This window comes from Pantherophis guttatus, chromosome 11 (genome assembly GCF_059756535.1).
Source record: "Pantherophis guttatus breed Tessera chromosome 11, ASM5975653v1, whole genome shotgun sequence".
NCBI classification, from domain to species: Eukaryota; Metazoa; Chordata; class Lepidosauria; order Squamata; family Colubridae; genus Pantherophis; species Pantherophis guttatus.
The window spans coordinates 7,643,531-7,658,004 of NC_142073.1; the positions used below are offsets into that span (position 1 = coordinate 7,643,531).

The window sequence follows — 14,474 nt, forward strand, 5'->3', positions numbered from 1 at the left end:
TCGAGCCTCCGGGAGGATGAAAACGGCCTCCCCAGGCTCCAGAAAGGCCCATTTCCAGCCTTCATGAACTTCCAGTAGGGCCGTATTTTGCCCTCCCAGAGCCTCCGCACTGCCCTGCACTTACCTGCATCCAAAATGGCCTGCGGGGGGGACTCCTGGGATGGGCGGGGAGTGGGATTTGGGGGTTCTCCGAACTGTACAGAATCTTAGCTAGAGGTTCTCCCAAACCCCTGCGAACCCCCAACAGCCCACCCCTGCACTTAGGTAGACTTTCTGATGAAAGACTGATGCAAGCTTGGCTTAACAATGTTCCTATCCCAGGTAGTCTTCAATTTACAACAGTTCATTTAATGACTGTTCAAAGTTACAGCGGCACTGGGAAAAAAATTAGTTTTTCAAATTTATGACCATTGCAGCATCCCCATGGTTACATGATCAAAATTCAGATTCTTGGCAGCCGGCTCATATTTATGACGGTTGCCATATCCTGGGGTCATGTGATCACTTTTTGGGATCTTCTGACCACCAAAGTCAAGGGAGAAGCCAGATTCACTTAACAACCATGTTACTGATTTAAACAGCTACAGCGATTCACTTTAACGACTGCGGCAAGAAAGGTCGTAAAATGGGGCACAACTCACTGAACAACTGTCTCTCTTAGCCCAGTAATTTTGGGCTCCATTGTGGTTGTAAATTGAGGATTACCGTGTTTCCCTGAAAATAAGAATGGGTCTTATATTAATTTTTGCTCCAAAAGATGCATTAGGGCTTATTTTCTAGTTAGGTCTTATTTTGAGGGAAATACAGTACTAAATGCATCCATCTGGCTGACAATCTTAACTGGGGCTTATTTTGGGGGTAGGGCTTATATTTCGAGCATCTTGAAAAATCATGCTAGGACTTATTTTCCGGTTGAGTCTTATTTTCGGGGAAACATGGTACAACCTGTAGTTTGTATTTGAATCCGGTCGCCGATCATTTTAACGTCTTCACTAATCTGTTCTTTTATCGATCGGTTTGTTTCAGAAAAGAAGAAGACGGGATTATTCGAACAGATCACCAAAACTCACGGGACGGTCATTGGAATTACTTCAGGGATCGTCTTGGTCCTCCTCATCATTTCCATCCTGGTGCAGATCAAGCAACCTCGCAAAAAAGTCATGACCTGCAAAACCACCTTCAACAAAACCAGCTTCCAGGAGGTTTTCGACCCTCCCCACTACGAACTCTTCTCCCTGAGGGACAAAGAGATTTCCGCCGATTTGGCTGACCTCTCCGAGGAACTGGAAAACTACCAGAAAATGAGGCGCTCCTCCACCGCCTCGCGGTGCATTCACGACCATCACTGCGGCTCGCAAGCCGCCACGGCCAAGCAAAGCAGGACCAACCTGAGTTCCATGGAACTCCCTTTCCACAACGATTTCGCGCCTCCGCAGCCGATGAAAACCTTCAACAGCACCTTCAAGAAAAGCAGTTACACGTTCAAGCAGGCTCACGAATGTCCCGAGCAGGTGATCGAAGACCGAGTGATGGAGGAGATCCCTTGCGAAATCTACGTCCGGGGTCGCGAAGAGGCGGCTCAGGGTACCTTATCGATGGATTTTTAATCTCCTCGGAAAGCAGGAACCCGGGGCGTGTGAATAGATGTACATGTATAGACGAAACGAAACAAAACTTGCCGGTGTACAAAGGTGTACCATACGGGGGAATTTGATGGAGACGTAAAAATTCATACTTTTTTAAAAGCTTGTTCGGTTTTTTTTTTTCCAAGCCTGAAAGGATTCTGTAAATCTTTTTTTCTCCTTTCCTTTGGAATTATCCATCTGATGAAAGGAACAACCCAAAGTTTTGCATGGGGCTCCAGTTAGCTGACATTAAAAACACAACCAACTCAAATGTCAAAAGTCCTCTGTGATGGCCAATTGTCTCTATTGCTTCCGTTCCTTTGCCTTTCCTTCAGAACTACCGGTTTGCAGCCAGAAGTTTAATTTGTTTTTCTTAAAAAAGTGGGCGCCATACCAAGGAGTAATATTAATATTCAGTATCGATATTGAAACACGGAGCTACTCTTTGGCAAATACGATTAAGAGTGCTTGTCGTAAGTGCCACTATCTCAGACTCAACTGTCAATCACCTTGGTTTGTTTGAGACACAGGCAGTCCTCGACTTATAACCGGAAATTTTCATGGCTCAGCAATGGGGTTGTTGAATGAATGGCTCCCAGTTTTGCGACCTTTTCGTTCAGCGAAACATTGCACCTGTGTTAAGTGAAGGTCGTTGGGCAAATTATTTATTTATTAAATTATTAAATCCAGCTTTCTCCCTGGACCTTGCTTGTTAGAAGCTGGGAAGGTCATCAGTGATGATTGCATGACCCTGCAACCGTCATAAATACATGGCAGTTGCCAAGTGCCAAAATTTTGATCATGTAACTGTAGGAATACTGCAACAATCATAAATGCGAGGACCAGTTTTTCAGTTTCATTGTAATTTCAAATGGTCAGTAAATGGATGGTTGTAAGCCAAGGACTACCTGGAGCGGCCTTTTAAATGTTGTCGATTCTGCTTTTCATATTGATGCCTTTTTATTGTTCCTCTATAGCTCAGTCTTATTGTCTTCTGTGCCTGCAGTAGATTGGTCTTTCAGCTGCCTTTAGAATATAGAATAGAATATAGAATAACAGAGTTGGAAGGGACCTTGGAGGTCTTCTAGTCCAACCCCCTGCTTAAGCAGGAAACTCAATACTATTTCAAACAAAAAAGACCCTTTGTGTGTAACACTGTGCCAATGTTTTGAGGATCCGATACCAGCTGAGATATTCAGGATAAGCCTAGGTCTTATGAATACCTTCATTCTGAGAAACTCATTCACCAATGGAGCAATTTCGCGGGTTGTAGAGATCACTCCCCTCTGGCCGCTGTAGGTAACCCTGGGAGACAACCTTGAAAGAGATATATCTGGAATGCGTTTCTGTTTTTGGCTGCCATGCTGCTTTGTCAGTTTCCCAACCCCCTTGCCTATGGCAACTCGAGAGCAGGGCAGGGATGCTTTGCGAGTTGACATCTTATACGTTTCAATCATGTTTTACTAATTTTTTCAAAGTATAGATCGTTCTGAACTTAGAACACTTCATTTAAGTTACAACGGCACTGTGACTTATGACCATTTTTCACACTTACGACCATTGTAGCATCCCCATGGTCATGGGATCTAAACTCAGATGCTTGGCAACTGACTCATATTTATGATGGTTGCAGTCTACCAGGGTCACATGATCTGCTTTTGCGACCTTCTGACAAGCAAGATTGACTTAACAGCCACGTTACTAACTTAACAACGGTGGCAAGAAAGCTCGCTAAATGTCTCACTTAGCAACAGAGATTTGGGGCTGTTTTGGCCATAAGTCGAGAACCACCTATAAAGAATCATAAATATATTGGGTTTTTCTTACATTGTGTAAACCATCAGATCATTTTAGTGCATTCTTCTTCATATCTTCCAGCTCTGTTACATCCTTTTGGAAATGAAAAGATTAGAACTGCCCACAGTGTTTCAGATTAGCAATAGCAATAGCATTTAGGCTTATATGCCGCTTTACAGTGCTTTACAGCCCTCTCTAAGCGATGTACAGAGTCAGCCTATTGCCCCCAGCAATCTGGGTCCTCATTTTACCCACCTCGGAAGGATGGAAGGCGGAGTCAACCTTGAGCCTGTCAAGTTCGAGTCAACCTCGAACTGCCAAATTGCAGGCAACCGGGAATAGACAGAAGTAGCCTGCAGTACTGCACTCTAACCACTGCGCCACCGAGGCTCTCATGAAAATGTACCATAGATTTATATAAAAGCAGTAAGCAGTGAGCAGTTTAAATTTCCTTAACAATTCTGGGCACAGCATTTGCTGTTTCAACAGCTGCCGCGGCCTGAGTAGATATCTTCATTTTGCTCTTCTGTATGATTCTGAGATCTTTGTCTTGTTCAATTTCAGACAAGCAAGACTGAAATCAGCCTACGTGTGAAATTAGGGAGTTTTTATCCCAATGGGATTCATTTTACATTTACAGATTTCAACATTAACACCCCAAATACACTTTGTTTTTCCGTCTGCCAATCCTCTTCCCAAGAGCTTTGCAACTTTTTCAGACCAAGAAACAATTTTTTAAATCTCAGAGGTCCCCAATCAAGAGGCAAAATTCCAGGAATGGAAAATGCTGCGTTGAAATTCTAATTTCCCTTTGTTTCTCAGAGACCCGTTAAAATTTCTTACGACCCCGTTTGGAAAACGGGGGCGTTCAGAATAAATAGCGCTTGCTTTCTAGTTATCCAGATGTTTTATTCTTCAGGTCTTTCCCTTCGTGGAGATATAAAATAAAAAATAAAAAACACCACCAGGCAGTTTCAGTGATATTTCACTTGTTGCAAAACATTTTTTGACAGTTAATACCTGGCAACGATATCAGTCCTTTTTCAAAAGGCTTACAAGGTGATTTATGACTGTCCTTCAGCAGTCTTCAGGTTTTCTCCAAAACGTACTTGTTAAATGTCTGAGGAGATTTATAGCTCCATTTTCCTGCAGGAACTCAAGGCAGTGAATATAGTAGTACTCTCTTTCATGTTTTTCTCACAACAATCCTGTTGGGTAGAGTAAGCTTTTGGGGGTTTGTTTGGGGTTTTTTTTTTTGCAATCATAAAGACATAAATATCTTAAACCTAATGGTTCTGTCAGGCGTGAAGAATCAGGACCACACGCTAAACTCCAATTAATCTGATTTATTGCTCACACCGATACACAAGAATCTAGTCAACAAATTGGTCAACACTAAATTGGCCCTAGACAGGGGTGCTACCAGTTTGACCGAACCAGTAGCGATGGCGGTGGGTAGTTCGGAGAACCTGTAGCGACGGCAGCGCGAGGCTCCGCCCACCCACCCGGTCGTCGTTATTTCCTGGTTTTAACCAGGAAGTAACCTGTTTTTTTACCCTCTGCGCATGCACAGATGTGTTTGCACATGCACAGAGTGCACTTCCGAACCATTAGGGAAGGTAAGTAGATTTCACCCCTGGCCCCTAGATCAATGGAATTGAGTAGTGCGGTGGCCTAGAGATGGAGCTCTCGCCTCACAATCAGGAAGCTGTAGGTTTGATCCTAGGTAGGTAGAGGCAGATATTTCTCTCTCTGGGCATGTTGAGATTATATCTGCTGAATAAAACTCCGCATTGGCGACAGGAAGGGCATCCGACTAGTAAACACTCAGCTCCATTCAGTTGACTAGACTCCACCCCGCAAGGGATTATGGGGTCATTAAAAGATGATGATGATGATAAAATTCTAGAGGGACTGGATTTAAACCGTTTGTGAAACATAATGACTCCAGGTTGATTCCTCACTTGACTCCACCTCCAAGCTCTGCCTTCTCCTACATGTTTTGAAGACATTATAGGAAAGTATATACATGGCAGAGGGCAAAGTATGTAGGGGTGGGGTGGGCAAAAAAATAATGGTGCCCACAAACATGGCAGTGAAGCTCTCCCTTCCTCTCTTTTACAAGTAAAAAGGAGAAAGCCTTCAAGTCCATCGCTATGCAAAAAAAATTTGCAGACTTTACCTATTTAATTTCTTCTCAGTTCTACTCCGGTTTACCCCACTTCATTCCTTACAATTAAGGAGTGAGTAAGAACTTTGGTATAAAGGCTGGACTTAAAAACCTTACACTATTCTGCTTCTGCTCTCCAACCAGAATTTGCTGTATTTTGCTGTGACCAACACTTACCTGGCTAAGAAGGCCAAAAGAAAGAAGTCTCATCTCATATTTATAATAGCAAGAGCACTTAGACTTATATACTGCTTCATAGTGCTTTACAGCCCTCTCTAAGCGGTTTATAGAATCAGCATATTGTCCCCCAAACAATCTGGATCCTCATTTTACTGACCTCGGAAGGATGGAAGACTGAGTCAACCTTGCACTAGTCAGGATCGAACTCCTGGCTGTGGGCAGAGTTAGTCTGCAATATGGCATTCTAACCACTGTGTAACCATGGAAGGGAAGGGAAGGGAAGGGAAGGGAAGGGAAGGGAAGGGAAGGAAGGAAGGAAGGAAGGAAGGAAGGAAGGAAGGAAGGAAGGAAGGAAGGAAGGAAGGAAGGAAGGAAGGAAGGCTGAATCAACCTTAATATTTATTTTAAAAAATAATATTTTCTCAATTGTACTGGTATGGCCTCCACTTTCTCAGTTCTACTGGTATGGCCCCCACTTTTTAAACCCACCATTTATAAATCAAAGGCAGCTTGGATGCACCTTAATTTTGTATGATCTATGTGGTATTCCCCTTCAAGTATTGTGCAACCAATGGATTATCAGTGTTCATGCCAGCAACTGTAAATCACAGTGTTGTCACTCGTGAAACACACTTCTTTGCCATTCAGTCTTTAGTCTCCTGTTTCTTTCAACTTTCTTTATACTGTATGTCATTTTTTTCACTCTGTGATCTTACCACTCTGATGGGCAATGCTTTGATGGGCAATGCTTTGTACTGAGAACTGAACATAAACCAAACTTACACCATATACGTGGATCTATTTGCAGATTGTGTTGAACTTTGCAGAAGAATATTATTTAAGTTTTTGAGTGTTAAAAAATAAAAAAACCAGCAAGCCCCTTTAATGTAATACAAACTTCTGGATGAGCTGTATTCAATCAGTAAACCAGGATATATATATATAATCTGAGATTCCAAGACCAAACATGTCCCCCAAAGAAGCTTCCTAGAAATCTCCCTAAACCAGTCCGGTCTAACTGGGTGTTGGTAGTTGTGTAGAAAACAGGTTGCACAACTTCTGAAAAAGAGACATCAATCTGATAAATGAATAAGACCAACAAAGAATAACCAATAGATAAAAATATAAATGTCCTTTGACTTGGCTCTGTTTTCTTGATAGTTACGCCCATGTTGTTTTCTTAAGAAAAATGGAAGTTGAATAAATTTTGCCGCCTCAGTCTAATTGACAAATGGCCTCTCTTGAAGATCTCCCCTTCATCAAGCGCCATAATAAGGTAAAGGTAAATGTTCCCCTCACACATATGTGCTGGTCGTTCCTGACTCTAGGGGGCGGTGCTCATCTCTGTTTCAAAGCCGAAGAGCCAGCGCTGTCCGAAGACATCTCCGTGGTCATGTGGCCGGTATGACTCAATCCCAAATGGCCTGAAAACAGCCTATAAACGGCCTGAAAAACGCCCCCAAAATTCCCCCCGTTTTTTGGCCGTTTTTGGCCATTTTTGGGGCTGTTTTCAGGCCGTTTTCTGGTTCTCCTGCACCCGTGAAGACCAGCTGGCCGGCTGCACTGGAAACCAGAAGAGCAGCTGGCAACGGCGCATGTGCCCACAGAGAGGGCTCTGCATGGCACCTCTGGCATGAGTGCCATAGGTTCGCCATCACAATCTTATAGGGTTTTCTTCTCGAGCAGGGGGTTGGACTAGAAGACCTCTAAGGTCCCTTCCAGCTCTAGTCTGAATTTGAATTTGAATTCCTTTTTTTTTTTTCCCTGACCAAAAACGTTGCTACCCTTGAAATGTCACCCAAAGGCAAGTGGTGCATTCCCTTGCCATTCCTGAAACTGTATAGATGTCCTGCAAGCCAAAATGCAATGCAAAAAAAAGGGAAGGATGTCAGAGGGCGAAAAAAGATTCTTTGTAAGCAAATGCAAGACAAACAAGAGCCTTAAGCAAGACAAGACATGTTTGTCTTGCCGGTTTCTCGAGAAAAAAGTAAAACAAAAAAGTAAAACAAAAATGTTCTCCCTGATTCACCCCTAAAAATCTCGGACTGATCTCATCTTGAAAGGAGCTGACAAAATGCCTTCTTTGAAACTTCAAAAGGAAGACATGTGGTTTGATGCCCAATATTAAAACAGTGGAAGCGGATAGCTCCTCTCTCCCTCCCTCCCTCCCTCCCTTCCAATTTATCTAGAGAAACAGAGGCTAGGAAAGAAGGAAGGAAGGAAGGAAGGAAGGAAGGAAGGAAGGAAGGAAGGAAGGAAGGAAGGAAGGAAGGAAGGAAGGAAGGAGGGAGGGAGGGAGGGAGGAAAGGAAGGAAGGAAGGAAGGGAAGGAAGGAAGGAAAGGAAGGAAAGGAAGGAAAGGAAGGAAGGAAGGAAGGAAGGAAAGAAGGAGAAAGAAAGAAAGAAAAAAGAGAAAGAAAACAGGAGAAAAGATGCAGAAATAAATGTTGATGGACTCTGTAATTTGATAGAATGACAAAAGGTGAGAAAGTAGAGAAAGTAGAGAATTATCTTTATGGCAAATAGGATTCTACCATCAGGAGAAATAGCTCAAAAGGGGCTATGTTCACTTCACACATTCTTAGAATAGAATAACAGAGTTGGAAGGGACCTTGGAGGTCTTCTAGTCCAACCCCCTGCTTAGGCAGGAAACCCTACACCACGTCAGACAAATGGTTATCTAACCTCTTCTTAAAAACTTAGAATTGAATAGAATTTTTATTACAGTCACTGACCAGAACTGCAAACAGAAACACAATAAAATTAAAAGCAAAACAAAATTAAAATATTAGAATAATGAAGATTTATGAATTTATTATTCAGTGAATAATAAAAACCTGCCTAGGGTTATAGGTAGCATAACAAAATTTAGCTATGTTCAAGGAGCTTGAACCATGCTGAACTGATAACCACTATACATTAAAAAGAAAATAATCAGAATTTCCTGGGTGTTTTATCAGGTAGGAAACTATATGGGGGCTCCTAGGGACCACCTTTGGTGGGAAGGGAACAGCATTCCGTGCGCCTTTGGCATTGAGTCATGCCGGCCACATGACCACGGAGACATCTTTGGACAGCGCTGGCTCTTTGGCTTAGAAATGGAGATGAGCACCGCCCCCTAGAGTCGGGAACGACTAGCACATATGTGCGAGGAGAACCTTTACCTTTACGTTTTTAACCATCTCTTTTCCTCTGCTGCCATATTTTTATTCGGAGAAGCACCGTCCTGCTGTGGACAAATAGCAAAAAACCGAAGTGTTATTTTCTGGGCCGTTAGAAACCTTTGATTCGGCTCCTTTTCCAGTCAATTTAATTAAGAAGAGAGAGTCTTAATTGCATATTATTGTGTTTATCCACCAGAGCAGACTACCAAATAGTCTGCCTTTGCGAACCCCCTAATATAATTGTGGGACATTAAGGAAATTAAACTTGCACGGAAAAACAAACCGTTTCCGAGCCGTTACAAGGAACTTGGCGGTAGTGTAAACAGCTCATTTAGTGACCGTTCAAAGTTACTAAGTTCGTCCGAAGAGGTTGTAGAAAAAATGCTTTTAAAAGCCTCTGACGATCCCAGCTGAGCCGCACGATCATCAGAGGCTTTTTTTTTTTTACTTTTAAAAGCATTTTTTCGGCCGAAGAGTTTGTAGAAAAAATGTTTTTAAAAATTAAAAAAAAGCCTCTGATGATCACGCGGCTCAGCTGGGCATTTGGGGGGGAGGGCAGGGATTTTTGCTACCGGTTCTCCAAATCATCCGCTGCCACAGCTACCGGATCGGGCGATCCGGTCCGAACCGGGAGCGTTTCACCCCTGGATTATCTGCATATTGCAATGGTTTTGGTTCACATAACACAGTACCCAAGCAAACAACATTAGGGAACAATGTAATGTGTGAAACCCTAAGATTTTAGTGGAGGTTGTATTATTTTTGCAATCCATTGCACCAAAGTAAGTCAGAGATCATTATTTTTCTTTTCTTTGCCGTTTTCTCTTTCTTGTTTTCCGAACCTTTGTTTCCTCTATATTTTTATCTTATGACGAAACTCAACCACAAAAAATATTTTAAAAATAGAAATGTTTCTCAGCCTCGGCAACTGTTCTGACCCGGCTCCCAAAATGACAAACCGTTTGTAGTTAAATAAATCTTCCCTTTATTAGCAGCCCCGGCAAAAAGTTTCTCTCTCACCGCAGGCTAACAAATCTGTCCGGTCCAAAGATGAATAGTTGTCTGCCACATCTATTCATCTCCGCCCCCTGCCTTTTATCCAGTGGTGAAATCCAAATTTTTTAACTACCGGTTCTGTGAGTGTGGTATGGTTGGCGTGGTGTGGCTTGGTGGGCGTGGCTTGGTGGGTGTGGCAGGAGAAGGATACTACAAAATCTCCACTCCAGGGGAAGGATACTGCAAAATCTCCATTCCCACCCCACTCTGGGGCCAGCCAGAGGTGGTATTTGTTAATTCTCCAAACTACTCAAAATTTCTGCTACCGGTTCTTCAAACTGCTCAAAATTTCCACTACTGGTTCTCCAGAAACTGTCAGAACCTGCTGGATTTCACCCCTGCTTTCACCCAGAACTAGGGTGGGGCTTCGCTAGTAGTTCTGGCTCTTCCATCCCAAGGACCAGCTCATAGATTTCCACTGCTCTCCTCTCCTCTGCCTCCTGCGCATCCATGCGTCAGGCACTGGACCCAGCTGTTCTTCCTCTTCCTCATCAGCCATCTCCAGACCTGAGGGCTGTTGACTCTCCATCTGAGGGCTGACGATGGCCCAGGCTCTGCCTCTGTCTTTCTCTCTCTGCCAGCTCCATTCCCTCTTCCCCCGCGGAGCTCTCAGGTTGCCTTGCCCTGACTCCCACGCCTCCTCCTCCTCTGAGGGCTCGGCAGCCGACAGGCCACAACAGCATCTTTAAGATGTGTGGATTTCAACTCCACATATTTTGCAGTTGCTGAGGTTGACAAACCCCGTCCTAACCTGTTTGGGTGTAAACTTTTCAGGCATGGAAACGTTAATCTCCAAATGAAACAGAACGTTGGAGGAAGGTTTGGGTGCAGGATAGAGAAGTGGCATTTCACCTCCCATTTACAATTACCTGCGAGATGCGCTTCAGAATCCAATAAACTTAAAATGTCCTTTAAATCAAACCCGATGCCTGGTGATGTCAGAGACGTATGGCTGCAAATGGAATCGTGCTGGAAGAAAGAGGCTGGAAGAAAATGAAGGTTGGTAGGTCAAACTGATGTGATAACGAGGATGAAAATTGATTTATTAGAAACTCCCTTCTGTAAAGATGCTTTATTCTCCAAGTCTGATCTTCCCCACCTTTGAGACAAAGCTAATCCTTTTAGGAGAGATTAGGAGCAGAACGAGATTCGCTATAAACTGTTTCGATTAAACTTTTAGGGTCACGGCTGATCTGACGAAGAAATCAACCCCTCCCCCCAGCGTTTCAAAGGGCTGGCGACGATTTGGTGTCACGATAATGCAAGACTTTTTTGTTTTGTTTTTTAATGGCTACAAATAGGATGGACAGATAGTGAGAAACGGGAACGGTTATTGCTATTAAACGTTCCTTTAGTAAAGATTCCTCTTGCTATGATTGGTAGTTGGTTTTAATATTTAAGGCTGACAGTTTGAAACCAGTTGGCCTCTGTTGCATAAAACAGCACGAGAGGAAATAAGGGGAGGAATTCTATCTCCCAGGGATAGTTTATTAAATGTGTACGCCACCTGACTTGCAATGGTTCTAATAACTAGACATGGACATCCTAGATCTTAGGGGAATTGCCCTCTTGAAGAGTGGACTTGGAAACTGAGGGAAGTCACCCCTCCATAGAAGAATGAAATATTTTGAGAAATATTTAAAAAGGCAGAATATTATATTTCCCCTAAAAGAGAAATTAAAGCCAAGAAATTAAAAGACGATTGCTCCTGGGGAGGAAAGCTACGGCAAATCTAGACAGCGTACTAAAAAGCAGAGACATCACCCTGCCAACAGAAGTGTGTATAGCCAAGGCTATGGTTTTCCCAGTTGCGATGGATGGCTGTGAAAGTTGGACCATAAGGAAGGCTGAGCGCCAAAGAATTGAGGCCTTTGAACGATGGTGCTGGAGAAGACTCCTGTGAGTCCCTTGGACTGCAAGGCGATCAAACCGGTCAGTCCTAGAGGAGATCAACCCTGACTGCTCTTTAGAAGGCCAGATCCTGAAGAGGAATCTCAAATACTTTGGCCACCTAAGGAGAAGGAAGGACTCCCTGGAGAAGAGCCTAATGCTGGGAACGATTGAGGGCAAAAGAAGAAGGGGACGACAGAGAATGAAGTGGCTAGATGGAGCCACTAAAGCAGTCGGCATGAGCTTAAATGGACTCCAGAGGATGGTAGAGGACAGGAAGGCCTGGAGGAACGTTGTCCATGGGATTGCGATGGGTCGGACACAACTTCGCAATTAACAACAACAAAAAGAAAAATGGAAATCTTAAGGGAGACAGAAACTCAGAGACTCAGCTCCCTGCCCCCAGCAGATATTTGGTGCCCATTAAGAAGGACTGGGCCAGCCTATCTACAAGACAAAAGACCTTCAGCTCCAGGGTGAAAGATGATTTTTCCTTTCACGAAGATGGAGAATTTCAGTAGTGCTTTGTTTTAAATAAAGAACTTTATACAGTCAGACCGCTGTTCTTTTTCACTTAATAACAATTCAATTTAACAATTTAACAAATAACAATTTAACCAGAGGTGGTTAAAAACGGTCCAGATGCGGCCACAAGGTTGCCATCAAAGCTCTGACTGTACTTTTGAGGTGCTGCTCCACGCTGGACAAGCCAGATGTGTGGGATTATCAACAGCTGTCATTTGCCACCAGCAATGTCCAAGCCACCCACGCTGCAAATCATAGCTCATTTGAAGATGACCTTCTTTGAAGATGATATTCAGCCCAAGGTTTTCCTAGGTCTTATATGTGAAAATGTCGGGAATTGCATCAAAACGGGCCTGGTGCCTGCAGAAGGTCTTCTTGACATGTCAACTCTGATCAAGTTGGCGTGGCATCCCTGAACCGCTTGCAAGGCCGTTGCGATGCTCCGATAGCTTAAGCATCATTTCTCTCTTGTTCTGCACAATCTCACTGCTCGGGCTTCCCCTTGTGGCATCCCAGGTGGCATTTAAAACATTTTGCAAACAAAAGTGCCCTCTGCTGGCTACGTCAAGGAAAAGATCCAACTGTCAAGCTTGCCCGGCTGAAGGCTGCTCTGCAAGTTTGCAAGCCACAAGTCAACGATTATTGTGATGTAATGTTGTACAATGCAAACGTTCAAGATTATGGCTAATAATAGGGGATAAATGACTTCCCAACAGATCAGCCTACCTTCTTGAAAAGCGCCATTGCCACCAATACATCCATTTCAGTTTCATGTGGTATTTTAGGTCTTGAAAGGGGATTTTCCGATTTTGGGATTGCCAGTTAAAATGATCCATTAGAAGCTTGCTTTGTCTGTTTGTCTACTATCTATCTATCTATAATCTATCTTCTATCTAACTATCTATCTATCTATCTATCATCTATTTATGTCTGTCTTCTATCTATCTATCTATCTATCTATCTATCTATCTATCTATCTATCTATCTATCTATCATCTACCTACCTACCTACCTACCTACCTATGTATCATCTATCATCTATCAATCATCCATCAATCATCTATCTAATCTATCTATCATCTATCAACCATCATCTCTCTAATCTACTGTATGTATCTATCAATCATCTATCTTCTATCTATCTATATCTATCTATATCATCTATTTATCTGTCTGTCTTCTATCTATCTACCTATCTATCTATGTAGGTCTTTGGTTATTCGGGTTTTCTCCCGTGTAAAATTGGAGGTGTCTTGGCAACGTTTCGACGAATCTCATTCGTCATCTTCAGGCTGGTGTCTTCGGCTTCATGCTTCTAGGAGCAATGTGCTATCTATCTATCTATCTATCTATCTATCTATCTATCTATCTATCTATCATCTATCTATCTATCTATCTATCATCTATTTATCTATCTATCTATCTATCATCTATCTATCATCTATCTATCATCTATTTATCTATCTATCTATCTGTCTATCTATCTATCATCTATTTATCTATCTACCTACCTACCTAATCTATGTATCGTCTATCAATCATCCATCTATCATCTATATCTAATCTATCAATCATCTATCTATCATCTATCTAATCTACTGTATCTATCATATCTATCTTCTATCTATCTATAATCTATCTTCTATCTATCTATCTATCTATCTCTATCTATCATCTATCTATCTATCTATCTATCTATCTATCTATCTATCTATCTATCTATCTATCTATCTATTTATCTATCATCTATTATCTATCTCTATCATATCTATTCATCATCTGTCTGTCTGTCTGTCTTTTTGTATGTCCCCCCATTCCCAACAGCTCTGGAGAGCTCACCAGAGCGATAAAAATAAAAATTAAAGATAAAGAGATGTGAGAACTGGATCGGACTGAAAGGGGGGGGAACCACAAGAGGACTTCACTGACCCTCACTAGAAGGCTGGGAAAAGACCCAGATCTTCAAAGCCCCTTTGCAGCATCCCGGTGTCATAGGATCACCATTTGCACCCTTACAGCTTCTGACAAGCAAAATGGATGGGGGAACCCAGATTTGTTTAACGACCGC

At 42.7% G+C, this 14,474-nt stretch overlaps 1 protein-coding gene across 2 annotated transcripts in view; it reads left to right on the top strand.

Annotated features, from left to right (window-relative positions):
• Positions 1–4,383, top strand: part of NETO2 (neuropilin and tolloid like 2) — a 36,078-nt gene extending 31,695 nt beyond the window's left edge. For both annotated transcript variants that reach the window (XM_034426451.3, XM_087877303.1), the window contains one exon: positions 1,027–4,383. In XM_034426451.3, the coding sequence (XP_034282342.2) occupies positions 1,027–1,607 (581 nt within the window). In that variant the 3' untranslated portion in view covers positions 1,608–4,383. The remainder of the gene's footprint in view (positions 1–1,026) is intronic.
• Positions 4,384–14,474: the final 10,091 nt, after the last annotated feature.